This window comes from Hippocampus comes, unplaced genomic scaffold (assembly GCF_001891065.2).
Source record: "Hippocampus comes isolate QL1 unplaced genomic scaffold, H_comes_QL1_v1.1 scaffold189, whole genome shotgun sequence".
NCBI lineage: Eukaryota > Metazoa > Chordata > Actinopteri > Syngnathiformes > Syngnathidae > Hippocampus > Hippocampus comes.
The window spans coordinates 33,822-58,723 of record NW_017804802.1 but is presented as its reverse complement, the minus strand read 5'-3'; the positions used below and the strand labels follow the sequence as shown (position 1 = coordinate 58,723).

The 24,902-nt window shown below is 51.9% G+C and overlaps 1 protein-coding gene across 1 annotated transcript in view; it reads left to right on the top strand.

Annotated features, from left to right (window-relative positions):
- The window catches only part of LOC109530038 (titin-like), a 213,785-nt gene extending 189,058 nt beyond the window's left edge, over positions 1 to 24,727 (top strand). Inside the window, 31 exon segments of the mRNA XM_019893583.1 lie at positions 78 to 1,844; positions 1,928 to 2,221; positions 2,305 to 2,592; positions 2,685 to 2,984; positions 3,067 to 3,401; positions 3,493 to 5,224; positions 5,311 to 5,613; positions 5,725 to 6,036; positions 6,149 to 6,439; positions 6,636 to 6,935; positions 7,801 to 7,942; positions 8,206 to 8,369; positions 8,604 to 8,906; positions 9,055 to 9,336; positions 9,417 to 10,010; positions 10,110 to 10,400; positions 10,493 to 10,792; positions 10,892 to 11,194; positions 11,278 to 11,580; positions 11,662 to 11,930; positions 12,011 to 12,326; positions 13,106 to 13,411; positions 13,509 to 13,808; positions 13,911 to 14,486; positions 14,567 to 14,872; positions 14,954 to 15,336; positions 15,438 to 15,648; positions 15,730 to 20,536; positions 21,128 to 22,065; positions 22,534 to 22,836; positions 23,937 to 24,727. Coding sequence (XP_019749142.1) covers positions 78 to 1,844; positions 1,928 to 2,221; positions 2,305 to 2,592; positions 2,685 to 2,984; positions 3,067 to 3,401; positions 3,493 to 5,224; positions 5,311 to 5,613; positions 5,725 to 6,036; positions 6,149 to 6,439; positions 6,636 to 6,935; positions 7,801 to 7,942; positions 8,206 to 8,369; positions 8,604 to 8,906; positions 9,055 to 9,336; positions 9,417 to 10,010; positions 10,110 to 10,400; positions 10,493 to 10,792; positions 10,892 to 11,194; positions 11,278 to 11,580; positions 11,662 to 11,930; positions 12,011 to 12,326; positions 13,106 to 13,411; positions 13,509 to 13,808; positions 13,911 to 14,486; positions 14,567 to 14,872; positions 14,954 to 15,336; positions 15,438 to 15,648; positions 15,730 to 20,536; positions 21,128 to 22,065; positions 22,534 to 22,836; positions 23,937 to 24,229 — 17,612 coding nt within the window. The 3' untranslated portion in view covers positions 24,230 to 24,727.
- Positions 24,728 to 24,902: the final 175 nt, after the last annotated feature.

Sequence of the window (24,902 nt, the reverse complement as noted above, 5' to 3'; positions counted from 1 at the left end):
TCTTGACCAAGACAAAACTATCAGAGTATGAAGTTGGCTAGTTCTCAAATCTTTGTGTGGAACTTTTCTCCCAACAGAGGAGGCTGACGTGGACTTGGACGTTCCCATGAGCACCCAATATACCGTCCGGGCAGGGCGTGATGTGGAGGTGTTTATTCCTCTGAAAGGACGCCCCACCCCTGGCGTCACCTGGCGGCGTGGCGAACGCAACATTGCCGCCGACACACGCTACACCATCACCAGCACAGAGCGCGCCACCACCCTTCTAATTCCCAAGGTCACTCGCGATGACTGCGGCAAGTACCTGCTGGAAATTGAGAATGGCGTAGGAGAGCCCAAGATCATAACAGTTTCCCTGAAGGTGCTTGACAGTCCGTCCACTTGCCAAAAATTGATGGTTAAGAATGTGACCAGAGGAAAATTGACTCTGAGTTGGGAGGCTCCTCTCATTGATGGTGGTTCACCAATCACTAAATACATTGTTGAGAAGAAAGGCTCCACCATGAAAGCGTACCAGATGGTCACGGACGAGTGTGTCAGTACGAGCTACAAAGTGTCGGGCCTGGAGGAGGACATTGCTTATTTCTTCCGCGTGTCGGCTGAAAATGAGTTTGGTGTGGGTGACGCCTGCGAGACCTCGGAGCCCGTCAGAGCCACTGAGACCCCAGGTGCGGTTAAAGACCTGGTCATGCTTGACTCCACAAGATCCTCCGTCACACTGCAGTGGACCAGACCCGACCATGACGGAGGCAGCCACATCTCTGAGTACGTCATCGAGAAGAGAAATGAGAATAATGTCAGCTGGACTTTTGCTACAACTTGTAAGCGCTGCACATGTGAGGTGACGGGGCTGCAAGAGGATTCTGAGATGAACTTCAGGGTCTATGCGAAGAATGAGAAGGGCACCAGTGACTTCTCACAGATTGGCCCAATCACAGTCATGGATTTCATCATTCCACCCGAGGCGTGCCTCGGTGACTACCCTAACGGAGAGCTGGCTGTTCGTGTCGGTCAGAACATCCACATCGAGCTGCCCTTCAAGGGAAAACCCAGGCCTGCCATCAGTTGGCTGAAAGACAATTTGCCTCTTAAGGAAAGTGAGAAGGTTCGCTTCAGGACCACTGACAACAAGACCGCCGTTACAGTTAGAGGTGCCCAGAAGGAGCATGCAGGCCAGTATACCTTGGTTCTGGACAACAGAACGGTAAAGAACTACTTTGACATTGAGGTAACCGTTCTTGGGCCCCCCTCTGTGCCCGTTGGCCCCATCCACTTTGACGAGATCAAGGCCCAGAATGTTATCATCTCTTGGAATGAGCCCAAAGAGGACGGAGGCGGTGAGATTACCTGCTACAGCGTGGAGAAGCGCGAGACTTCCCAGGCCAACTGGAAGATGGTCTGCTCAAGCGTGGTTAGAACGTCCTTTAAGGTTCCAAACCTGGTGAAGGGAACCGTGTACCAGTTCAGAGTACGTGCAGAGAATAAATACGGGGTCAGTGAACCACTCATCTCCACAGAGGTCCTTGCTCAGCATCAATACAAACCCCCCGGTGCTCCTGGAAAGCCAGTAGCCTACAATGTGACCAGCGATGGCACGACCATTCGGTGGGAAGCTCCAGGGTTTGATGGGGGATCCCCCATTCTCGGCTACCACGTTGAGAAAAAAGACAGGAATAGTCTCCTGTGGCAGAAGGTGAACTCCACCATCATCTCCAACAAAGAGTACAGGGTTATCAGTCTTTTGGAGGGTCTAGAGTACTCTTTCAGAGTCTATGCAGAGAACAATGCCGGATTCAGCCCTGTTAGCGAACAAAGCAAACACGCACTCGCTATCTCCCCCGTTGGTGAGTAACTGTGACCAGCATGTTCATAATTATTTATTCGTTGAAGCGGTGCTTGACCTGACGTTTTGGGAAATCTTCTTCAGATCCACCTGGCACCCCAGTATGCATCGACGTGACTCGCGACTCTGTCACTTTGAAATGGGACGTCCCCAAGCGAGATGGCGGGAGCAAGATTGTGGCCTACAGCGTGGAGAGGCGCCAAGGCAGAGGAAAATGGCTGCGCTGCAACTTCACTGACATCAGTGAGACCCAATTTACTGTGACCGGTCTGTCCGCCGGAGACAGGTTCGAATTTCGGGTGATTGCACGGAATGCCGTGGGCACTGTCAGCCCCCCGTCCAACTCATCTGGATACATCATGACCAAGGATGAGAGCAGTATGCATTCTAACATTTGGAAAAAAAATGGAAAGATGATTTTCAGTTTGCAAATCCTAACTCGCCCTCTTTGCAATTTGTAGTCTCTCCTGAGATCGATTGGTGCCCAGATCAGAGGCTGACGCTGAGAGCTGGAGAAAATGTCCACCTTAGCTGCAACATCACCGGTCGTCCAGTACCACAAGTTGTGTGGTACAAGGATGGAAAGGAGATTGACAAGAGGACCATGATGGATATCGAGATTACAGCTGGTATCGGTACCAGCAGCCTGTTTGTTCGCGAAGCAGACAGGAAACACCGTGGCGTCTACACTGTGGAGGCCAAGAACAGCTCTGGTGCCAAGAAAGCCGACGTCACCGTCAGAGTGCAAGGTAGCTGTATTCTGAGGACGATGTTCCCGAGGACGACTGCACCATCTGATTTGTCCATTTTTGAATGATTTACCTATTTTATGTCTTTTCAGATACTCCTGGACCAGTTGAGGGTCCTATCCGTTTCACCGGCATCACGGGCGAAAAGTGCTCAGTCTGGTGGAATCCTCCGGAAAATGACGGTTGTGCCGCCATCACCCACTATGTTGTCGAGAAGAGGGAGACGTCTCGGCTTTCCTGGGCCTTGGTCAACTCCAAGTGTGAAGCCTGCTCTTTCAGCGCCACCAACCTCATCAAAGGCAACGAGTACCAGTTTAGAATATCTGCTGTCAACAAGTTTGGTGTTGGCAAACCACTGGACTCTGTGCCCTTCGTTGCGCAGATGCAATACAGTAAGTCTGCCTGAAAGAGTTTTTGTGTTGTCCTGTTGGTTCCTCGTCTCAGCTTAATGTTCACGTCTGTTCCTGTGCACAGCTGTGCCTGAGGCACCTGGTACGCCTGATTCTACGCATCTGACCGGCAACAGCATCACCTTGTGCTGGACCAGGCCGAGGTCAGACGGCGGTAACGAGATCAAGCACTATATCTTGGAGAGACGTGAGAAGAAGAGTCTGCGCTGGGTGAAGGTCTCTGCAAAAAGGCCGATCACAGAGCTCAGACACAGAGTCACCCACCTTACCGAAGGCAATGAATATGAGTTCCGCGTCATGGCTGAGAACGGGGCCGGTGTTGGGCCGGCCAGTGGTACATCCAGGCTCTTCAAATGCAGAGAGCCGACCAGTTCTCCCAGTGCCCCGACGGTAATCAAGGTGAGTTAGCATCGAGACAGCAAAGAGACCTCAGATGTCAGCATGATGAAAGCATAACTGGTCCACTAACTGTCCTTTGTGTGTCCATCAGGTTATTGACTCCACCAAATCCTCTGTCACCCTGGAATGGACCAAACCAGTCTTTGACGGTGGCCTACCGATCATTGGCTACAATGTTGACATGTGCAAGGCCAGCCTCGAAGAGTGGCATAGAGTAAACAGCCAGATTTGCATTCACAACCGCTACACCGCCAAGGGCCTGGTTGCCGGGGAACTTTACAAGTTTAGGGTCAGCGCTGTGAATGGGTCTGGGGAAGGGGAATCGTCAGTGATGCCCAATGCCGTGCAGGCTCTAGATAGGCTAACGTCGCCTGAGTTTGACATCGATGCCAACTTCAAGCAGACACATACAGTGAAAAATGGCGGCACCGTCTCCCTTCACGTGGCTTTCCGGGGCAAACCAACTCCTCTGCCCACCTGGTCCCGAGTGGATGGCGAACTGCCGGTGATGGCCGATATTAGCAGCACGGATTCTCACTCGACACTGACTATTGAGGGCTGCACGCGCTACGAGGCCGGCAAGTACACGCTCTCCCTGGAAAACAACAGCGGGCGCAAGTCCATTACATTTACCGTGAAAGTGCTGGACACGCCCGGACCTCCGGGCGCCTTCACCTTCAAGGATGTCACACGTGGAGCCTTAACCATGATGTGGGACGCCCCGAGCAATGATGGCGGCTCGCGGATCCAACACTATATTGTGGACAAGCGCGAGGCCAGCCGCCTCACGTGGCAAGAGGTCAGCACCAAGTGCTCCCGCCAGATGATCAGGGTAACGGGTCTGGATATGGGTGTATCGTACCTCTTCAGAGTGATTGCCGTTAACCAGTATGGCCAGGGGGAGCCTCACGAGATGACCGACCCCATCATGGCGACTGAAGAACCTGCTCCGCCCAAGAGAGTAGACGTTGTGGACACCAGCAGTTCCACAGCTTCGCTGGTGTGGCTCAAGCCTGAGCATGACGGTGGTAGCCACATCAGAGGGTACATAGTGGAGTTCAGAGCCGAGGACAAACAGCTCTGGTCTGTCGCTGGGGAGACCAAGTCCCTTAAGATGCTGGTAGAGGGTCTGATTGATAACACGCAGTACGAATTCAGAGTCAAGGCCAAGAACGACGCTGGCATCAGTGAGCCTCAGACAACCTTAACCTCCGTGCTCATCAAAGAGCCTCGCACTGAACCCACCGCCGATCTCAGCAGCATCACCAACCAACTCATCAGCTGCAAGACCTCCGATGCCTTCAGCATTGACATTCCCATTAGCGGCAGGCCGGCACCAAAAGTCACGTGGAGGCTGGAAGAGATGAAATTGAAGGAGACAGACAGAGTTTCCATCAAGAACACCAAAGAGAGAACCACTCTGGTGGTGAAAGACAGCAAGAGAAGTGACAGCGGCAAATACTACCTGACTCTGGAGAATGCTGCTGGAGCCAAAACCTTTACTGTGACTGTGATGGTGGTTGGAAGACCCAGCCCTCCCACAGGCCCTGTGGTGGTTTCAGATGTGTCCTCTGAGTCCTGCTCACTGTCCTGGTCTGAGCCCTCTGACGATGGCGGCACAGAAATCAGCAACTACATTGTTGAGAAGCGTGAGTCGGGCTCGGCCTCCTGGCAAGTGGTCAACTCCAGCGTGAAGAGAACTACCATCAAGGTCACTCATCTGACCAAGTACATGGAGTACACATTCAGAGTGTGCGCCGAGAACAAGTTTGGAGTCAGCAAGTCCATCGAGTCTGCTGCTGTGGTCATTGAACATCCTTTCGGTATGTTTTGGACATGGATGTATGTATTGCCTGAAACTCTCTGTATTTTTGGTAAACTTATGATTCCCTCTGATTAACTTCTGCAGTTCCTCCAAGTCCTCCATCTCGTCCGGATGTTGTGACCGTGTCTGCCAATGCCATCAGCATCAAATGGGATGTGCCCTATGCTGACGGTGGTAGCATGGTGACTGGTTACTGGATTGAGAAGAAAGAGCGGAATACAATTCTGTGGGTGAGGGAGAACAAGCTGCCCTGTCTGGATTGTCACTACAAGGTGTCCAGCCTGATCGAGGGTCTGGAGTACCAGTTTAGAGTCTATGCCATGAACCTCGCTGGAATTAGCAAGGCCAGTGAGGCCTCCAGACCAGTGGTGGCACACAACCCCGTTGGTGAGTGGAAGATTGGTTTTGCACATGCAAGCCTGATGTAAACCGACCCCTATTTCTGGACACAGCCACTAATGCTTTGATGAAAACATCTCCTCCTGCTCCTCTCCTCAGATCCACCCGGTCACCCTCAGGTGACAGACATCACTCGCTCCTCCGTGTCATTGTGTTGGACCGTGCCCGTCAATGACGGCGGCAGCAACATAGTCGGATACGTGGTGGAGAGGAAAGTCTATAGTACTGATGAGTGGGACGACAACCGCTGGCTTAAGTGCAACTACACCACCATCACGGAGAACTACTTCACCGTCACCAACCTGGGAGAGGGAGAAACCTTCGAATATCACGTCATTGCCAAGAACGCTGCCGGCGTCCACAGTGCGCCCTCTGCATCCACCGGACCCGTGACTTGCAAGGACGAATACTGTAAGCCTTAAAATGTTTTTGTCGTTTTCATCGGCTATTTCAGTTACAGTGGATCCCGACTTCGGAGCAGCTTTTAATGTAAAATTGTGAAATTCTTTTTCTCGATCTTCAGCTCCTCCTCGAGCGGAGTTGGACAGCAAGTTGATTGGCGAGACCATCATTGTCACCGCCGGCTCTGACCTTGTCCTGGACGGTGCGGTGGGTGGTAAACCAGAACCCACCGTTTACTGGTCCAAGGGCGACAAGGTCCTGGAGATTAGCGAAAAGTACTCGCTGACCTACACAAGCACGAGAGCAATGGCTGTCATCAAGAACTGCGACAGATTTGACACCGGCAGATACATCCTGACTGTCAAGAATGTCAATGGAGTCAAGACGGCTGCCGTCACCGTTAAAGTCCTGGGTCAGTTGATTAAATCTTAATCATAACTGGGGTTCTTTTTGTGTTTCTTTTTGTAGGCGTGCAATTCCAAATTTGGACTTGAGTGTATCCTGTGAAAACCCAGAAAAAGGGAAAGCAATCGCTTACGAATTGGCGGCGAAGTGGTTACGCAAGCCCTTATATCAAAGTCACGATTCTATCTTTTGGTGTCTCACAGACACTCCTGGGCCTCCAGCTGATAAGATCGTGATCAGCAGAGTGACAGAGGAGAAGTGCACCGTGTCCTGGAAAATCCCCCTGGAAGATGGCGGCGACATTGTCAGCCATTACATCGTGGAGCGCCGTGAGACCAGTCGCCTCAACTGGGTCATCATGGAGACAGAGTGCAAGAGCTTGTCCTGTGTCAGTACCCGGCTGATCAAGGGCAACGAGTACATCTTCCGAGTGCGGGGAGTCAACAAGTATGGACCTGGTGTTCCACTGGAATCAGAGCCGGTCATAGCCAGGAATGCTTACAGTAAGATTTATAGCTATCTATCTATCTATCTATCTGTCTGTCTATCTATCTATCTATCTGTCTATCTGTCTGTCTGTCTGTCTGTCTGTCTTATTTATTTGCCTACACACAGGCAGCTATGGTGCTTTTAGCACAGCAGAAATAGGTTTAGTTCTTGAGTCCTAAAACAAAGAGGCTCAAGTTTCATGCTGAGTCAAGAGCCAAATAATACAAATGAGTTTTAAGACGCGTTTTAAAGATGGGTGGCTTCCCTAACGTTCAGTGGGAGGTGATCCCAAAGAGAGGGGCCGGTAATACAAAAGGCTCCATCCCCTCTGAGCCTCCACTTAGTTGTTAATTTCTCTCATCGTGTCTGCTACGCAGACCTGAGGCAGAGAGCTCAGAGAAGCTTGAATTGGGCCAGCTACCTCAGATGAAAGAAGCGGGATTTAACAGCAATTGCAAATCACTGTCCAATTTAAGACCCAAGTTCGAGAATGTCGTCTTAAGGAGCCAGGGGGCCCAAGTCCGCAGGATGGGATGGACAAGGGCCACTGGTGCCAAACACCATCATGTCTGACTTCTTTTCATTGGAATTCAAGAAATTCAGTGCCATCCAGGTCTTGATTTCCTTTCGACAGGATAGAAGGCTGGGAGTAAGACCCATACTGTATGAATGTCAAAATTAAAGCTCAAGTCTTGTTTCACGAAAGTTTTACGGTACTATGGCGAGTGGAGTCTCATGAGTGCTACATTTGCAGACTGAAGTCTGCCTCATGCCAAGTCAAGTGACCAGAGCCCCCACCTCGGTTAAAAAGTCACTCTCATAAAAGGTCTACTTGCATTTTTGGGTCTGTGACTCTGAACCCGTTTGTTTCTACTCCAGCGTTGCCATCATCACCGGGCACACCGGAGGCCACAGCCGTGGGCAAGGAACACGTCATTATCGAGTGGCTGAAGCCGGAAAGTGACGGAGGCAGCGAGATCAAAACTTACCTCGTTGACAAACGGGAGAAGAATAGCACCAGGTTTGAGCAATTCTCTCATCTGCAACTAACCAGGCTTAGATATCGCCAATCAAGGCAAAAGTATGCCCATCTTTTGGCAAATACGGCAACATTGACACATTGAAGATATTTGGCAGTTTTCTTTTACTGAGCAGTTTTTTATTTCTTGCAAGCAAGGGCATTCATTTTTTCCCCCTTTTTTTTTTTTTTAAATCCCAGATTTTGCAGGTTCATTCTCCCCGTCTATGTTCTCTGTGTTCATGATATGCTCTCTCGCAAATCAGGTGGACACGAGTCAATAAGGCGTACACCATCTATGACACCCGCCTCAAGATCACAGGGCTGCTGGAGGGAAGCGAATACCAGTTCAGAGTGACGGCCGTCAATGCGGCAGGGGACAGCCAGCCCAGCGACGCCTCACCGTACATCCTCCTCAGAGATCCCACCTGTGAGAATCTCCGTTTGTTTGTTGAGCTACTCTAGGGCTCTTCTTCCAAGTGACACAGCCAGGGGAAAAAATGAAGGATTAAAGATCAATTTGAAATGATTCACCTTTGATTTATTTTTAGGAACATATTAAGACTTGAGCCGCGAGCAGCTATAAAGGGCCGATGCAGCCCGTGGCAACGTTGGGGTACCGGCACTTTGGGACATTCAAACTTTTGCTTGCATCCCCTCGTAGACACCCCAGCTCCCCCATCAGCGCCTCGCATCACAGACACAACCAAGCACAGCATCAGCATGACTTGGACCAGACCCATGTACGACGGCGGCTCAGATGTCACTGGCTACGTGGTGGAAATCCTGGAGGAGGGTTCTGAGCAGTGGTACCGCGCCACAGCCAAGGCTCTCAAGACCAGCGAGTATCTAGCCGGCGGTCTGGTCGCCAATAAGAAATACAGGTTCAGGGTGGCGGCTGTCAACAGCAACGGCACCGGAGAGTTCAGTGAACCCAGCGCTGAGATCGAGCCCCTTGAGAGAATTGGTAAGTCTTGCCTGGAGGATGTTATTCATAATTTGTTAAGCGCTTTGTTACAGCTGCCGCTGTTGTGAAAGCGCAATATAAATCAATATGTATTGTCTTGTATTGTATGATGCGACCTCCTGATTCTAATGGCATTGCCTGCTCCCAGAAATGCCCGACCTGGAATTGGACGAGGACCTGAAGAAGACTGTTTGTCTTCGTGCTGGAGGAACACTACGACTTTTTGTGACTGTTGGCGGACGCCCGACGCCAGTTGTGTCCTGGAGGAAGACGGGCGTGGAGCTGCAGAGCCGCGGCTTCATCGAGACCACTGATAGCTACACCATGTTGATAGTGGAGAAGGTTGACCGATACGACTCTGGAAAATACGTAGTGGAGGCGGAGAATCCGTCAGGCAAAAAGTCTGCAACCGTCCTGGTCAAAGTCTATGGTAGGAGAACGTCCAAACATTGTGTGGGAGCAGCTTTAAACCTGGAGTCTAATTCAACGTTTGCTGCTCGTCTCCCACAGACACTCCTGGTCCTCCAGCTTCTGTGAAAGTGAAGGACTATACCAAGGAGTCAGTTGTCATCACCTGGGACGTCCCCAGTATTGACGGCGGCGCTCACGTCAGCAACTATATCATCGAGAAACGGGAAGCCAGCATGAAATCTTACAAGACTGTCACCACAGAGTGTAGAAAGACCCTGTACAGGGTCACTGGCCTGGAGGAGGGTGCGCACTACTTCTTCAGAGTACTACCGGAGAACATCTATGGCGTTGGTGAGCCCTGCGAGACAGCTGAGGCTGTGCTGGTATGCGAAGTGCCATCAGTGCCTCTGAGCCTCCAGATCAGTGACATCACAAAGTCTTCTGTCACCCTGCGCTGGGAGAAACCGATGCATGAAGGCGGCAGCAGGCTGATGGGCTATATTATCGAAGCCTGCAGGGTGTCTACAGACAGATGGACCACAGTTGCCACCCTCAAAGCCTCCACTTCTCAATACACTGTCCAGTCTCTGACAGAGAACGACCAGTACTTTTTCAGAATCCGAGCCTTTAACAGCAGAGGAACCGGTGAGGCCATGGATATTGTCACCCCCGTCACCATCCAGGAAATCAAAGGTAAGAGCATGACTGCCAAGAGACGCATGTCTTAGCGAGTGTAAAACGCTTTTATCATTTCACCTGACCTGTCCGTGCTACCTCTGTGCTCGCCTCCAGTGATGCCAAAGATCGACATTACCAGCGTTCCTCAGAAGATTATCTATGTACCCCGTGGTAAACCCATCGATCTCAACTTGCCAATTACGGCCAAACCGCAGCCTGTCTGCTCCTGGTTCTTTAATGGCATCCAGCTGAAGGACAGCCTGGAGCGCATCAAAATCGAAAGCAACGGCAAACACGTCCATCTCGTCATCCGCGAGACCACCATCAATGACACCGGAGACTACATGCTGGAGGTCAAGAACGCCATCGGTGTGGCAACCGAAGTTATTAAAGCCGTAATCCTCGGTAAGGGTGCCGGCTCTCCAAATGGACACCATACCGATTTTCAGATACTTGCTGTGTGAGATCTGGACCCTGCTCTTCATGTGCTTTTTCAGACAAACCCGGCGTGCCAATCGGCCCTATGAAGATCGTGGAGGTTGATGGCCTATCGGTGACGGTTAGCTGGGAACCTCCAGAGAAGGATGGCGGCGCTAACATCAGCGGATATGTGGTAGAACAGCGCGATGCTCACCGCCCCGGTTGGATCACCGTCTCCGAATCGGTGACCCGACCGTGCTTCAAGTTCACCAGACTCTCTGAGGGAACAGAGTATGTGTTCCGTGTCGCTGCCATGAACCGCTTCGGCGTCGGTTGTTTCCTGCAGTCGGAAGTGGTGGAATGCAAGAGTGCTGAGAGTGAGTCCACATTTCAAATTGACCGCAACAAGTTTGTAGGCACTGCAGCGATGTTTGCTACGGTTTTCCTCCTAATCTCTCCGTCGTTAACTTGCACAGCCATCCCCGGACCTCCGAGCAAACCGGAGGTGCTTGACGTCACTCACGAGGGCATGACCCTGACATGGCATCCGCCGGAGGACAACGGTGGCTCCACCATTGCCGGTTATATTATTGAGCGCAAGGAGCCTCGTTCTGACAGATGGCTGAGGATCAACAAGAACCCAGTGACCATGACCAGGTACCGCTCTTCTGGTCTGATCGAAGGCCTGGAGTACGAATACCGCATCACTGCCATTAACTCCAGAGGAACTGGCAAACCCAGCGAGACCTCTGCCATCACTGTTGCCATAGACCCCATAGGTACATGATATGTTTATTGAAGTTTACCCAAAGAGTACTTGTGAATCAGTCAATCTGACCCTAGGTGTACTGTTCTGAAATAGCGCCACCAGGTCCTCCGGTTCATCCCAAAGTCACAGACACCACCAGAACCTCCGTGTCTCTAGCCTGGATGCCACCTGTGGAGGAAGGTGGCTCTGTGGTCACTGGTTACTTTGTTGAGATGCAGAAGGTGGACCAGGTGGAGTGGACCTTGTGCAACACCACACCCACCAAAATGTCTGAGTATACCCTCACGCACATGCCCCAGGGAGCTGAGTACAAGTTCAGAGTCACCGCCTGCAATGCTGGTGGCACTGGAGAGCCCGCAGAGATTCCTGGGGTCGTCAAAGTCCAGGAGATGCTGAGTAAGATTCAGTGTTTGTTCAGTCGAGTCACATGATTTGCAGTATCATAGGTAACCAAAATCTCTACTGTGTCTGCCTTAGATCATCCTGAATTCGAACTGGATAGTAGATATGAGGAAGGCTACGTCGTGCGGCAAGGAGGAGTCATCTGCCTTTCTGTGCCGTTTACCGGTAAACCCATCCCTACATGCAAGTGGACCAAGGATGGTCGCGACATCTCTCACCGGGCCATGATCGCCATCAATGATGATCTGACGGAGCTCGTCATCAAGGAGGCTCACAAAGACGACACGGGTACTTACGACCTGCTGTTGGAGAACAAATGTGGCAGGAAAGCTGTGTACATCAAGGTAAGGTCAAATCCTGCGACCTACACCCGGTGAAGTTATTTATTTTTTTATCTCACGTGTGGATGTCTGTATACCTCCAGGTGAAGGTCATTGGGCGCCCCGACGTCCCAGAGGGCCCTCTGGAGTTTGACGATATTCAGGCCAGATCAGTTCGAGTCAGCTGGAGACCCCCGTCTGACGACGGAGGCTCTGACCTCCTTGGATATATCGTGGAGAGGCGAGAAGTCCCCAAGGCTGCTTGGTACACAGTGGACGCCCGGGTCAAAGAGAACTCCCTGGTGGTCAAAGGCCTAAAAGAGAATATGCAGTACCACTTCAGGGTCTCTGCTGAGAACCAGTTTGGTGTCAGCCGGTCCTTGAAGTCCGAGGAGCCTGTCACCGCAAAGACACCGCTCTGTGAGTAGCGACAATGTACCGTGACTTAAAGGTGCCCCGACTATGTCAGTGTACTGTTCCTTCAAAACAACTCAAATTGCAGCCGTGAATAGTTAAACCTCTGGTAACAAGGGCACACCCTGAAGTGAATACACTCTGAAGTGAAAATTCGTAAAGTGCCAATGTTTTGTGTGGCAACCATTGTTTTCCAGCACTACCTTAACTCTCTTGGACACAGAGTTCATCAGAGCTTCACAGATTGTCCCTGGAACCCTCTTCCACTCGTCCATGATGACCTCACATCACAATCATATGCGTCACTCGCCGTGATGATAATTGTGGGATTATTTGCATTATTTGCATATGAACGTTTGTGCTCTCAAACCCAGGGCTTTTGACGTGGGTTTTCGACCCAGGGCAAATTTGACGGAAAAGTGGTCCTTCGCCAATGTACTGTTCCTTCAAAACAACTCAAATTGCAGCCGAGAATTGACGGAAAAGTGGTCCTTCGCCAGCGTGGCGAAAATGGGAAACAATTCACTTTGGCACTCCCTGTTTCAACTCGTCATTGGTGAAGTGGCGAATGGGGACCATTTTCATTGAAAACGCGGACCAGAAACGTGGTGTTTTTGGTGGAGCTAGAATAACGGATCAAGAGCAATTCAGTCCATCGGGCTGGGTGAAATGATCTGAGGGGTCACAGAACAAATTAAGACCGTCAATTAAGGCACTGCTGTTGGACATAATTCGATAATATCCCAACTCTTCTGAGCCTTTGTTTCCCGATGATTTATCAACAGGCCCACCAGAACCTCCCAGCAATCCTCCAGAGATCATGGATGTGGCCAAGTCTTCAGTGTCTCTGTCATGGGCCCGGCCCCGGGACGATGGTGGCTCCCGTGTCACAGGATACTTTGTTGAGAGGAGGGAGGTTTCCACAGAGAAGTGGGTCCGCCACAATAAGACTCACATCACGACCACCATGTACAACATCACCGGCCTCATCCCCGATGCAGAGTACATGTTCAGAATTGTGGCTCAGAATGACGTCGGCCATAGTGAGCCGGGCCCTGCATCTGAGTCGGTGGTCTGCAAAGATCCATTCGGTGTGTAAATGTCACCTGATGGTGCAATCGGCGGCGGGGACCTAATCAAGTAAACCTTTGTTGTTGTTGACCTGCTCATTGATTATCTTCTCGACAGATAAACCGAGCCAACCTGGAGAGATCGACGTCATCTCTATAACCAAAGACTGCATAACCATCCATTGGTCGCGGCCCGACTTTGACGGGGGGAAGGAGATCTTGGGGTATTGGATAGAGTTCAGGCAGGCCGGCGAAAGTGCCTGGAAAAAGTGCAACAAAGAGCGTTCCAAGGACCGTCAGTTTACCATGGGCGGCCTAATGGAAGCCACCGAGTACGAGTTCAGAATCTTGGCCGAGAACGAAGCCGGGCTCAGCAGGCCTAAGCGCACACCCATGGGCATCAAAACCAAGTTGAGCGGTGAGTGACGGTCATGGAGTTCTTCATCTCACTGCTCATAATACCAGCTCGGGTTCTGGTTACATTGTCAAATTGAAATGGACTTTTGCTCATGTGCGGCAGTCGGCGAGGCTCCGGCTTTGAAGGAAGACATTCTCGATGTCACAACCAAACTCGGAGAATCTGGGACGCTGTCCTGTGGCATCATCGGCAGACCTCTGCCAGAGATCAAGTGGTACCGCTATGGCAAAGAGCTGATTCAGAGTCGCAAGTACAAGATGAGCTCGGACGGCCGCAACCACTCCCTCATCATCATGACCGACGAGCAGGAAGACGAGGGTCTGTACACCTGCAGGGCCATCAACGAAGCCGGGGAGATCGAGACCAGCGGCAAACTGCGGCTACAGGCTGCACCTCAGCTACACCCCGGCTTCCCTCTGAAGGAGAAATATTACGCCGGAGCCGGCACCAGTCTGCGCCTCCACGTGGTCTACATTGGCCGTCCCATTCCCCAGATTATGTGGTTCTATGACAAGAAGCCTCTGAACACGTCCGAGAAAGTGATTATTGAGAACACGGAGAGCTACACGCACCTGGTGGTGAGGAACGTTCAGAGGAAGACCAACGCTGGCCGTTACAAAGTGCAGCTGAGCAACAAGTATGGCACTGCCGACACAGTGTTGCGGGTTGAAATCCAAGGTAAGGTGAAGATCTGAAGAGGGTTAGAAGATACAATTTCATTGCCGCGACTCTAAAACCGCCTGTTTTGATGTTCCCAGATAAGCCATGTATCCCCGAGGGCCCAGTGGTGGTCGATGCTCTACTGAAGAGCTCCGTCATTATCAGCTGGAAGGCTCCCAAAGACGACGGTGGCGCCATGATCACCAACTACATTGTGGAGAAACGCATGGCCAAGGAGGGAGAAGTGTGGAACCTCGTGTCCTCTTCTGTCTCTGGAACCACGTGCCGCATACCCAACCTTGTGGAGAGTGCCGGTTACTACTTCAGAGTTTCTGCTCAGAATCAGTACGGCGTCAGCGAGCCTCTGGAGATCCCCTCGGTGGTCATCATCAAGAGTCCATTCGGTGAGTCGCGCACACCCAAACAAGGAAGTTATCTTCATTTGATTTTAGCTTTGACCATCTCGTGGTGCTTTATTTGTTCAGAAAAACCTGGCATACCACAGCAACCCTTCATCATGAGCTCCTCCGAGGACTCGTGTGTCGTCTGCTGGAAGCCGCCAATCAGTGACGGCGGCGCTAAAGTGTCCGCCTACTATCTGGAGAAGCGTGAGAAGAAGCAGAACAAGTGGATGTCAGTCACCACTAAGAAGATTGTGGAGACCAGCTTCGAGGTCACAGGCCTGATTGAGGGCTTCGAGTACGAGTTCCGTGTCAAGTGCGAGAATGTGGGCGGTGAGAGTGACTGGAGCGAAATCTCAGAGCCCATCGTGCCCAAGTCCGACCAGTCCCTGCGTGCTCCTGGCTTCAGGGAGGAGATCCGAGACATGACTGTCAAATACCATGCGAACGCCACCTTTGTTACCAAGGTTCTTATCTCTATGCCCAAACATCGTTTGACAGCAATGCATACCTTGTACTTCTGACAGTTGTCATCATGAGTTCCTATTCTTTTCCCACCTGTGTGCAGGTGACGGGACATCCCAAGCCTGTGGTGAAATGGTACAAAAGTGGAAAGGAGATCCAGGCTGACGGAACCAAAATTAAAACACAGGAGTTCAAGGGCGGTTACTACCAGCTTGTCATCGCTGCTGCTGATGAGAACGACGCCACAGTCTATCAAGTCAGAGCGACCAACTCTGGAGGATCCGTCTCCACCACAGCAAACTTGGAAGTCGAAGGTAGACATTCAAGTCACTCTGATCCTTTCAATGGTGATTGTTTTGAGACTGAGCATTGCGATGCGGTCTTTGCCATTCCAGTTCCTGCCAAGATTCACCTGCCAAAGGAGCTCCAAGGAATGGGAGCAGTCCACGCTGTTCGGGGCGAGCGCATAACCATCAAGATCCCCATCTCCGGAAAGCCCGAACCAGCAATTACCTGGCAGAAGGGCCAGGAGATCCTCTCCAACTCTCCATGTCACCAGATCATCACCACTCGCTCTTTCACATCGCTAGTCTTCCAGAAGGGAGTACAGAAGATGGACACGGGCTACTATAGCATCACTGCCAAAAACAGGTTCGGAATGGACAAACAGACCATTGAGGTGAGCATCGATGACATTCCTGAAGCTCCCAAAGGACTGGTGGTCAGCGGCATTTCCCGAGACTCCGTTTCACTGACCTGGGAGCCCCCTGCCAGTGATGGTGGGAGTGGCATCATCAGTTATGTTGTGGAGAAATGCGCCACCTCTGCGGATAGGTGGATTCGTGTTGGACAGACGACCGACTGCAGCTTCACCGTCGTCAACATCTTTGGCAAGGCAAAATATCAGTTCCGCGTTATTGCAGAGAACCAGTTTGGCCTGAGTCCTCCCTCCGCACCGACGGAACCCATCACCACAAAGGAGGACAAGTCTGTCATCAGGAACTATGACGAGGAAGTGGACGAGACCAGAGAGATCACCAAAGAGGAGGCTCACTCCTTCAAGCTCAAGGAGCTGTACTCCAAGTACACTATTTGTGAGGAGTTGGCTCGTTGTCAATTTGGACTGGTTTACCGTTGTGTGGAGAATGCAACGAAGAAGACCTTCATGGCCAAGTTCATCAAGGTCAAGGGGACAGACCGTGAGCTGGTTCTTCGGGAAATTGAGGCCTTGAATATCGCGAGGCATGAGAACGTCATCTACCTGCACGAATACTTTGAAAGTATGGAGGAGATTGTCCTCATCTTGGAGTTCATTTCCGGCGTTGATATCTTTGAGCGCCTTGGAACAAGCAGTTTTGAGCTCACGGAGCAGGAGATTGTCCTCTACCTCAGACAGGTCTGCTCCGCTCTCAGGTTGTTGCATAGCAACAACTTTGCCCACTTAGATATCCGCCCGGACAACATTATCTACACCACAAAGAAGAGCAATCTTGTCAAGATCATCGACGTGGGTCAGGCTCGGCTGCTGGTACCAGGCGAAAACATTAGAATGCTTTTCTCGGCACCAGAGTATTGCGCCCCCGAGGTCCACCGCCACGACTTGGTCACAACAGCCACGGACATGTGGTCCGTGGGTGTGCTGGCCTACGTGCTGCTGAGTGGTCTCAACCCGTTTGCTGCAGAATCCGTGACACAAACCATTGAGAACATCACCGCTTGTGAGTACGTCTTTGACAGTGACGCGTTTAGGGACATCAGCATGGAGGCTATGGACTTTGTGGACAGACTTCTTGTCAAGGACAGGAAGCTCCGTATGACTGCCCAAGAGGCATTGGAGCACCCTTGGCTGAAGATGAAGATCGAGCACGTCAGCCGCAAGGTCATTCGGACACTCAGACACAGAAGGTACTACCACTCTGTGGTAAAGAGGACCGATACGATCATCTCGGCAGCGCGCGTTGCCTACGGCGGCGCCTTCAGGAACCAGAGAGGCTTGGCTGTTGGCAAAGTGAAGATCGGTACCGAGTACCACGGTCTACGTGCCGGCCCGGTCATGCACGCCTCTGCTGAGGAAGGTGGCCATGTTCGGTTCACTTGTAGCATTGCCAGCTTTGACCAAAGTACACAGGTGACATGGTACTTTGGTAGCCGCCAGTTACACTCGAGCTCGAAGTACGAGATCGCGTACAACAAGGGATTGGCCAGCATATATGTGAAGGACGTTGAAGAGGGTGACGATGGTGTCTACAGGTGCAAGGTAGTGAGCGATGACGGTGAAGATAGCGCGTATGGTGAACTCTTTGTTGCGACGGTGAGAAGCCTCAGGGAGCACTACGTCAGTCGGTCCATCAAGAAACTGAGAAGGAGGGTCGACAAAACCGAAATCCCGTACAAGCCTCCGGAGTTCACGCTACCACTCTACAATCGCACCGCCTACATTGGCGAAGATGTGCGCTTTGGCGTCACCATTACCGTGCACCCGGATCCTCGCGTTACGTGGTTGAAGAACGGCGAAAGAATCAAACCCGGAGACGATGACACAAAGTACACTTTCCTGAGTGACAAGGGTCTGTACCAGCTGATGATCCACAACCTAGACATGAGCGACGATGCTGAATACTCTGTCATGGCCCACAACAAGTACGGAGAAGACAGCTGCAAGGCCCGTCTCACCGTGACACCACACCCCGTGACAGAGGAAACGATGAGGCCCACATTCAAGCGTCTGCTGACCAATGTTGAATGCGCGGAAGGGAACAGCGTCCGCTTTGATATCAGAGTGTCTGGAATCCCAACTCCTTCCCTAAAATGGGAGAAGGATGGCCATTCTCTCCAGCTGGGTCCAAAGATAGTTGTCATCCAAGAGGATGCTGACCACCACGTCCTGTGCATCAGGGAGACACTGCTCGAGGACTCTGGCGTCTACAAAGTGACTGCAACAAACTGTGCGGGCTCTGTGAGTTGCCAGGCAACCCTGAACGTGGACCGCCTCACGTACACCAGAAGAGAGTACAAGAGTGAGGAGGAGAAACGCCGACACGTACAGAGGCAGATTGAAAATACCAACAGGATGGCTCAGAAGATTGTCGCCACAGAGGAGATCACTCCTCTGAATCCGACAGCCCAAGAGGCTCTGAAATTTGCTGCGGAGATGTACAAGCCTGCCTTCAGCACCAAGAACGTCGAGGGCGAGTATGACATCACAACGGTGAAATCGGAGACCAAGAAACTAGAAGAAGAACGAAGGATCTTCATGCCGTATGAGATTCCCGAACCTGTGGTCCATGACCGCCGAGCTCTGGATGAGAACAAAGCCATTAAGCAATTTGTCGCACTCTCTGACATGAAGTGGTACCGCAAATTGAGAGACCAGCATCTGGTTTCAGAGAGAGCGGAAAGGTTTGTGGCAAAGCGACAAAGACGAATTCGCCTGTCCAGGTGGGAGCAGTTCTACGTCATGCCGCTGCCCAGGATCACCGACCAGTATAGGCCAAGATGGCGAATCCCCAAAATGACTTTCGACGACCTGGAAATTGTCAGACCCGCCCGCCGCTCACCATCCCCTGAATCCGAGATATCGTTCAGATCTAGGAGGCGATCTTTGGGTGATTTGAGTGACGAGGAGCTGCTGATGAGCGCTGATGACTATCTGTCCGCCAGGAGGACCGAGCAGGAGAAGATGATGCTGGAGGATGAACTGGAGCTTGGCTTCTCCGCCTCCCCTGCGGTCAGTCCAGTTCGAATTGAACGGCGTGTGGTGCGGCGTGAAGAGAGGTCTCAGGAGCTACGGCAGGAAGCTCTGGAGGTGGCGGAGACAAAGAAAAAGCGTACCGTTTCCCAGTTCATGAGGAGAAGGCGCTCACTGTCCCCCACGTACATCGAGCTGATGCGTCCGGTCTCCGAGTTGATCCGACCAGCTCGCGTGAGGCCGGCGGCTGAGGTGGAAACTGAGCTCGTAGAGAGGAGATCCCCAACGCCAGAGAGAACTCGCCCCCGGTCTCCGAGCCCCATCAGGTCTCTTGAGAGGTCCTCCCGTTCCTCCTCTCGGTTTGAGCGCTCTGCCCGCTTTGACATCATGTCCCGCTATGAGGCCAGAAAGGCAGCTCTGAAGTCTGAGAGGACCTATCAGGTGGTTAGTCAGTCACCTTTCAGCCTGGATCACGGCCCCCGCGTCACCGTCAGGATGCGCTCTCACCGTGTGCCGCTCGGCCAGGACACCAAATTCACTCTGAACATCCAAGCCAAGCCAGAGGCCGAGGTCAAGTGGTTCCACAACGGATATGAAATCTCTGAAACCAGCAGCAAATACATCTTTAGCAACATGAGCGGAGTTCTGACCATCACCATTCTGGACTGCCAGGAGGAGGACAGCGGCACATACCGCTGCTTCTGCTCCAACGCCAGAGGAGAAGCCTCGGATTACGCCACCCTGGATGTGGCAAGCGGTGACTATACCACTTTCTCATCCCGGCGCAAGGATGAGGAAGTTCCGAAATCACTCGTCCCTGAAATGACTCGAATTGATCACTACGGCTCGTCCCGCTTCAAGACCGGCTACGAATCTCAAAGTCACTTTGAAGTGGCAGAAAGCAAGACTACGTTATCCGAGACACGCGAAGACATCACTCGTGAAAGGTATGGGGCAACTTCTGAGAGGTACTCATCTGCTGAGCGCTACGACTCGTCCATCAAATACGCCTCTACGGAACACTTGTCATCCGCCTCCTCCTTCTCTTCTGATAGGTTTGCTCTTTCTGAAAAACACTCTACAGCTGAAACTAAGTCAAAGTACTCTGCTGCCTCCGAGCAGCTTTCTGCCCAAAAGGTGAAGCAGTCTGTTGCAGCCAGATTCCTCACTAAGCCCCAGTCTGTGACCGTTGCTGAGGGCGAGACAGCCCGGTTCTCCTGCGATATTGACGGAGCGCCTGCGCCCTCTGTGACCTGGGTGCACCAGGGGAAAACCATCGTCTCCACCCACCGTGTCCAAGTCACCACCACACAATACAAGTCCAACCTGGAGGTCTCTTCTGTTACATCCTCTGACGAGGGCAGTTACACAGTCATCGTAGAGAACTTGGCGGGCCGGCAGGAGGCTCATTTCACCTTGACCATCCGCAGGCCTATTCCTAAAGCGGTCAAGGGCATCAAGTCCCCAGAACCGAGTGTGAAGACACCGGAGCCTTCAGTCACATCGCCACCGCCGTCTGTAACTTCCCCCGGTCGCAGTGTGAAGTCACCGGAGCCTTCAGTCACATCGCCACCGCCATCTGTAACTTCCCCTGGTCGCAGTGTGAAGTTTCCGGAACATCGCGTCAAGTTCCCTGAACAAAGTGTGAAGTCACCAGCGCCAAGGGTCAAGTCCCCTGAACCAAGTGTGAAGTCCCCGGAGCCTTCAGTCACATCGCCACCGCCGTCTGTAACTTCCCCTGGTCACAGCGTGAAGTCACCGGAACATCGCATCAAGTCCCCTGAACAAAGTGTGAAGTCACCAGCGCCAAGTGTCAAGTCCCCTGAACCAAGTGTGAAGTCACCGGAGCCTAGCGTCAAGTCCCCTGAACCTGGTGCGAAGGCACCAGCACCAAGTGTCCAGTCCCCGGAACATCGCGTCAAGTCCCCTGAACAAAGTGTGAAGTCACCAGCGCCAAGTGTCAAGTCCCCTGAACCAAGTGTGAAGTCACCGGAGCCTTCAGTCACATCGCCACCACCGTCTGTAACTTCCCCTGGTCCCAGTGCGAAGTCACCGGAACATGTCATCAAGTCCACTGAACAAAGTGTGAAGTTACCAGCACCAAGTGTCAAGTCCCCTGAACCGACTGTGATGTCACCAACACCTAGCGTCAAGTCCCCTGAACCTGGTGCGAAGGCACCAGCACCAAGTGTCCAGTCCCCTGAACCTAGTGTGAAGTCACCAACACCTAGCGTCAAGTCCCCTGAGCCCTCAGTGAAGTCACCAATACCCAGTGTGAAGTCACCAGTGCCAGGTGTCAAGTCACCAACTCCTGCTGGGAAGACACCAGGTATGTCAAGTAAGTCTGGTATCAAATCCCCTGAACCCGAGGGAATGAAGTCTCCCAGGGGTAGAAAATCTCCTGAACCGGGACCTAAGTCACCGCCACTAATGAAGGCGCCAGAAGCTGAGGAACCTAAAGCACCACGAGGCATCAAATCACCTGAGCCTGCAGAAATTAGACCACCTACAGGCATCAAGTCCCCAGAACCTGGCCGCATCAAAACACAGAGAGGCGTCAAGTCTCCAGAACCGTCTGGCATAAAGTCACCAAGGGGGGTGAAGTCCCCCGAGCCAGAGGGAGTCAAATCCCCTACCAGAAGGAAGTCTCCACCTCCCGCGTTGTCCCCCAAGAGGGTCCTGTCGCCGCCAGCTGTCGAGTCTCCAACCCCCGAGCCGCCCAAAGTCTTGAGTCAGCTGGCGGCTGTGGCCTGTGAAGATTCAGTCAAGATGTCTTGTGTTTGCGAGAGCAGCGTCAAGGAGGTGACGTGGTACTGCAACGGGAGACGTCTTGCCAAGAGCAGCCGCTTTCAGATGCAGTACTCCGATGGTTCCTGCAGTCTCTTCATCCACGACCTGGCCGACAGCGACCAGGGCGAGTACACCTGTGAGATGACATCGGAGGGAGGCGTCTCAAAGTCCTCCTTGTCCTTCACCGGACAGGTTTACCAGTCCATTCGCATGAAGATCAACGCTTCCTATGAAAAGCACTTTGCACTTAAAGGTGAGCCACAAGTCTCAAATGTGTCCAATAGGGATGGGTGATCATTTGACTTTCTTACTCACGATGATATTTTCGTGAATGCTGTTTGGTTCACGGTTCTCCAAGCTCTCCACCGTAGTTCCTAGAGCCCCACAAATTCCGACAGATGGCCTCAAAGCACAACTTTATGGTGATATCTCAGGACATTTCAAAGAGAGCATAAAAGAGCTCGGTAGCGAATAACAGACGAGGCACGTAAGCAAATAATTGGCTAGGAAATACTGAAATGTCACTGTCATTCGCTTTTGTTTTTCAGTGATTTACTTTTTTTTTTCATCAAAATCTGATTTTTAAATGTTTTTTTTTTTTTCCCTTGACAAAAATGTCTAAATTCTATTCAAAGGCCAAATTGCCTATGCCTATTCTGGAATCTCTTGTCAGCCACTCTGGATGTTAAGAGGCGCGTTTGTCTTGGTGGACATTCAACAGGCTCCACCAGGTCGAGCTTCAAGGAGTCGTCCTCGTCCAGCTCCTCCGTGGCCGTGAAGAGAGAAACTTGCACCGTGGAATCGTCGTCGTCGTCTTTCTCGTCGTCCTCATCCTCCGCCCAGCGAGCCATGAGGTCCTCCATGATGGAGTCCAGACCCTTTGGCAGCATGATGGGCGAATTGAAGTTTGAGACCTCGTCTATGGCCAGTGCGTCCTCCATGGCTTCCGAGTCGTATGCCGTGAGCTCCAGCAGCATCTCGGAAATGAGCTCGCACCTGACCGGATCCTCCTTCCGGGCCATCGGTAGGACTCGCGCGCTTGTTTGCCATAAAACCCACAAACTTGTTTTGCACAGTGAAGCCCCGGTGGTCATACGGAATGCGTTCCACACCCACCTGCGAAAGCTTAACTCGACACAACTCAAGCGGATTTCTCCAGCGCTTGAAAACAACCGGCGCTGTCTACAAAGTGCTGGACATGGAGCAAAAAGAATTCATGCGACAACCAACAATAAAACAATCAATGAATAACGATGACAGTAAAAAGCACCCAAAAAAAAAAGTCTCATGCTGAGTCAAAAGCCAAAGAATACGAATGAGTTGTAAGACGAGTTTTCGAGATGGGCAGCGAGGACGCTGGCCTGAACGTTCATTCCAAAGAGAGGGAGCGGCGAGGAAAAGGTTCCCGCCCCTCTCAGCCTTCGCTTAGTTCTCGGTATCTCTCAGAGTGCCTGGTCCGCAGACCCGAGGCACCGGGTCTGCGGTTGCGTAGGGGCTCAGACAGCTCAGGTGGGGCGAGGCCTTTTCAAGATTTGAAAACAATCGATCATAGGATCTTCTTTCAAATTTTCTTGAAGATTTGCTCCAGACCAGGTAAAAGTGGCCTCAATGAGAAAGCCTCTTTTTTTTGCTCTCTAAATACAGTGGAGTTCCAAACGGCAGCCGCCGAATGCCACCTCCACATTCAGAAGCGAAAGAAGAGCAAACCGAGCATATTGGAAACGGTTCGTTGGGGATCACTCATGCGGCGTCTTCATAAATCGGACCTTGACTCAGGGCAGAAAGTAGAAGAAGCTATTTTTATCTTGATTCACCACAGTGTTTGGAAGAGAAACTGTGTCATTGTTTTAGTCATAAAATTCTATCTTTGCATCTCTCGAAAAGCTCTTCAGAAAAAAAAAAAAATCAATATGTGAGTAGAAGTGGCAACTATTTTTGTTGGCAACCTCCCTTCACTTTTTTGTTGTCTTGCGGTCCGTGCCGAATGTCATTTGGAGTCTTTGCGGCGGGCCGCTAAATGACGGCCCCTGCGACGTCCCCGGTCGAAAAGCGTGCTTTGGAAGTCATCCGTAGCTTGCTCAAATGTATTGACGCGAGGCGTGTGTGCGTCCGGCCCCCCTTCAGGTTCGGCTCCCAGAATCGAGGCGGTGCCCGAGGACATCAGCATCGAGGTCGGCAAGGTGCTGACGGTGTCCTGCGCCTTCTCGGGGGACGCCGCCCACATGGAGTGGTCCCGCGGCGGCCGAAAGATCCAGCTGTCGCCGGGGGGCCGCTTCCACATCGAGACCGGCGAGGACCTGACCACCCTCATCATCGCCGGCGTGCGGGAAGAAGACGCCGGGACGTACACCCTCAAGCTGTCCAACGAGCTGGGATGCGACACGGCCACCGTTCGCATCAGCGTTCGATCTGTGTGAAATCCAAAAGAAATTAACAAACAAAAAAAAACAAAAAAAAAAAAGAAACAGATGAGCATCAGCAAATGACACTCCAAGCGTTCCCTTTTTCCTCATCTTTTTATTTATGATTGGACTCCACTTGTAAATAGGAACTCTTTTTGTACCAAACGTGACAAACTCCAGTATGGCCACTTGGTGGCGCTACTTTTGCAGTGACATGTACATAATGTATATAGCCGGATGTGACGGTTATGAGGAATGTATGCATCGTGATTTGTCACGATTAATATCAAGCGAAACAAAGAAACCAAAAAAGGCTTTTGACAGGAGAAAGTTCCAGCCGGAACGAATACCCTGTTAAACGCAGAAACTCCAAACCGTGTGCCTCAACGTTACGTTGACGTCTAAGATTGCCTCGGCAGGTAGAGCTTCTCCCTGTCGAAGTTTACTCAACACTAGACTTGGGAGGGGGGGGGAAAAAAAAGTCAACCCCCCTCACCCCACCCAAAAAAAAAACAAAAAAAACAGTCCACACGAGCGCGAGGTCCCGAGCGCTGTTTGCGTCAACCCTCACGTAAGCAGCGCAAACGGCCCTCGCGCCGCGACGGATGATGTCGTACCGCCGTTTTCGACGACACGCTCACAGTGCGAGCGGCCTGCACTCCCTGAGCACGTTTTGGTTTGCTTTTTT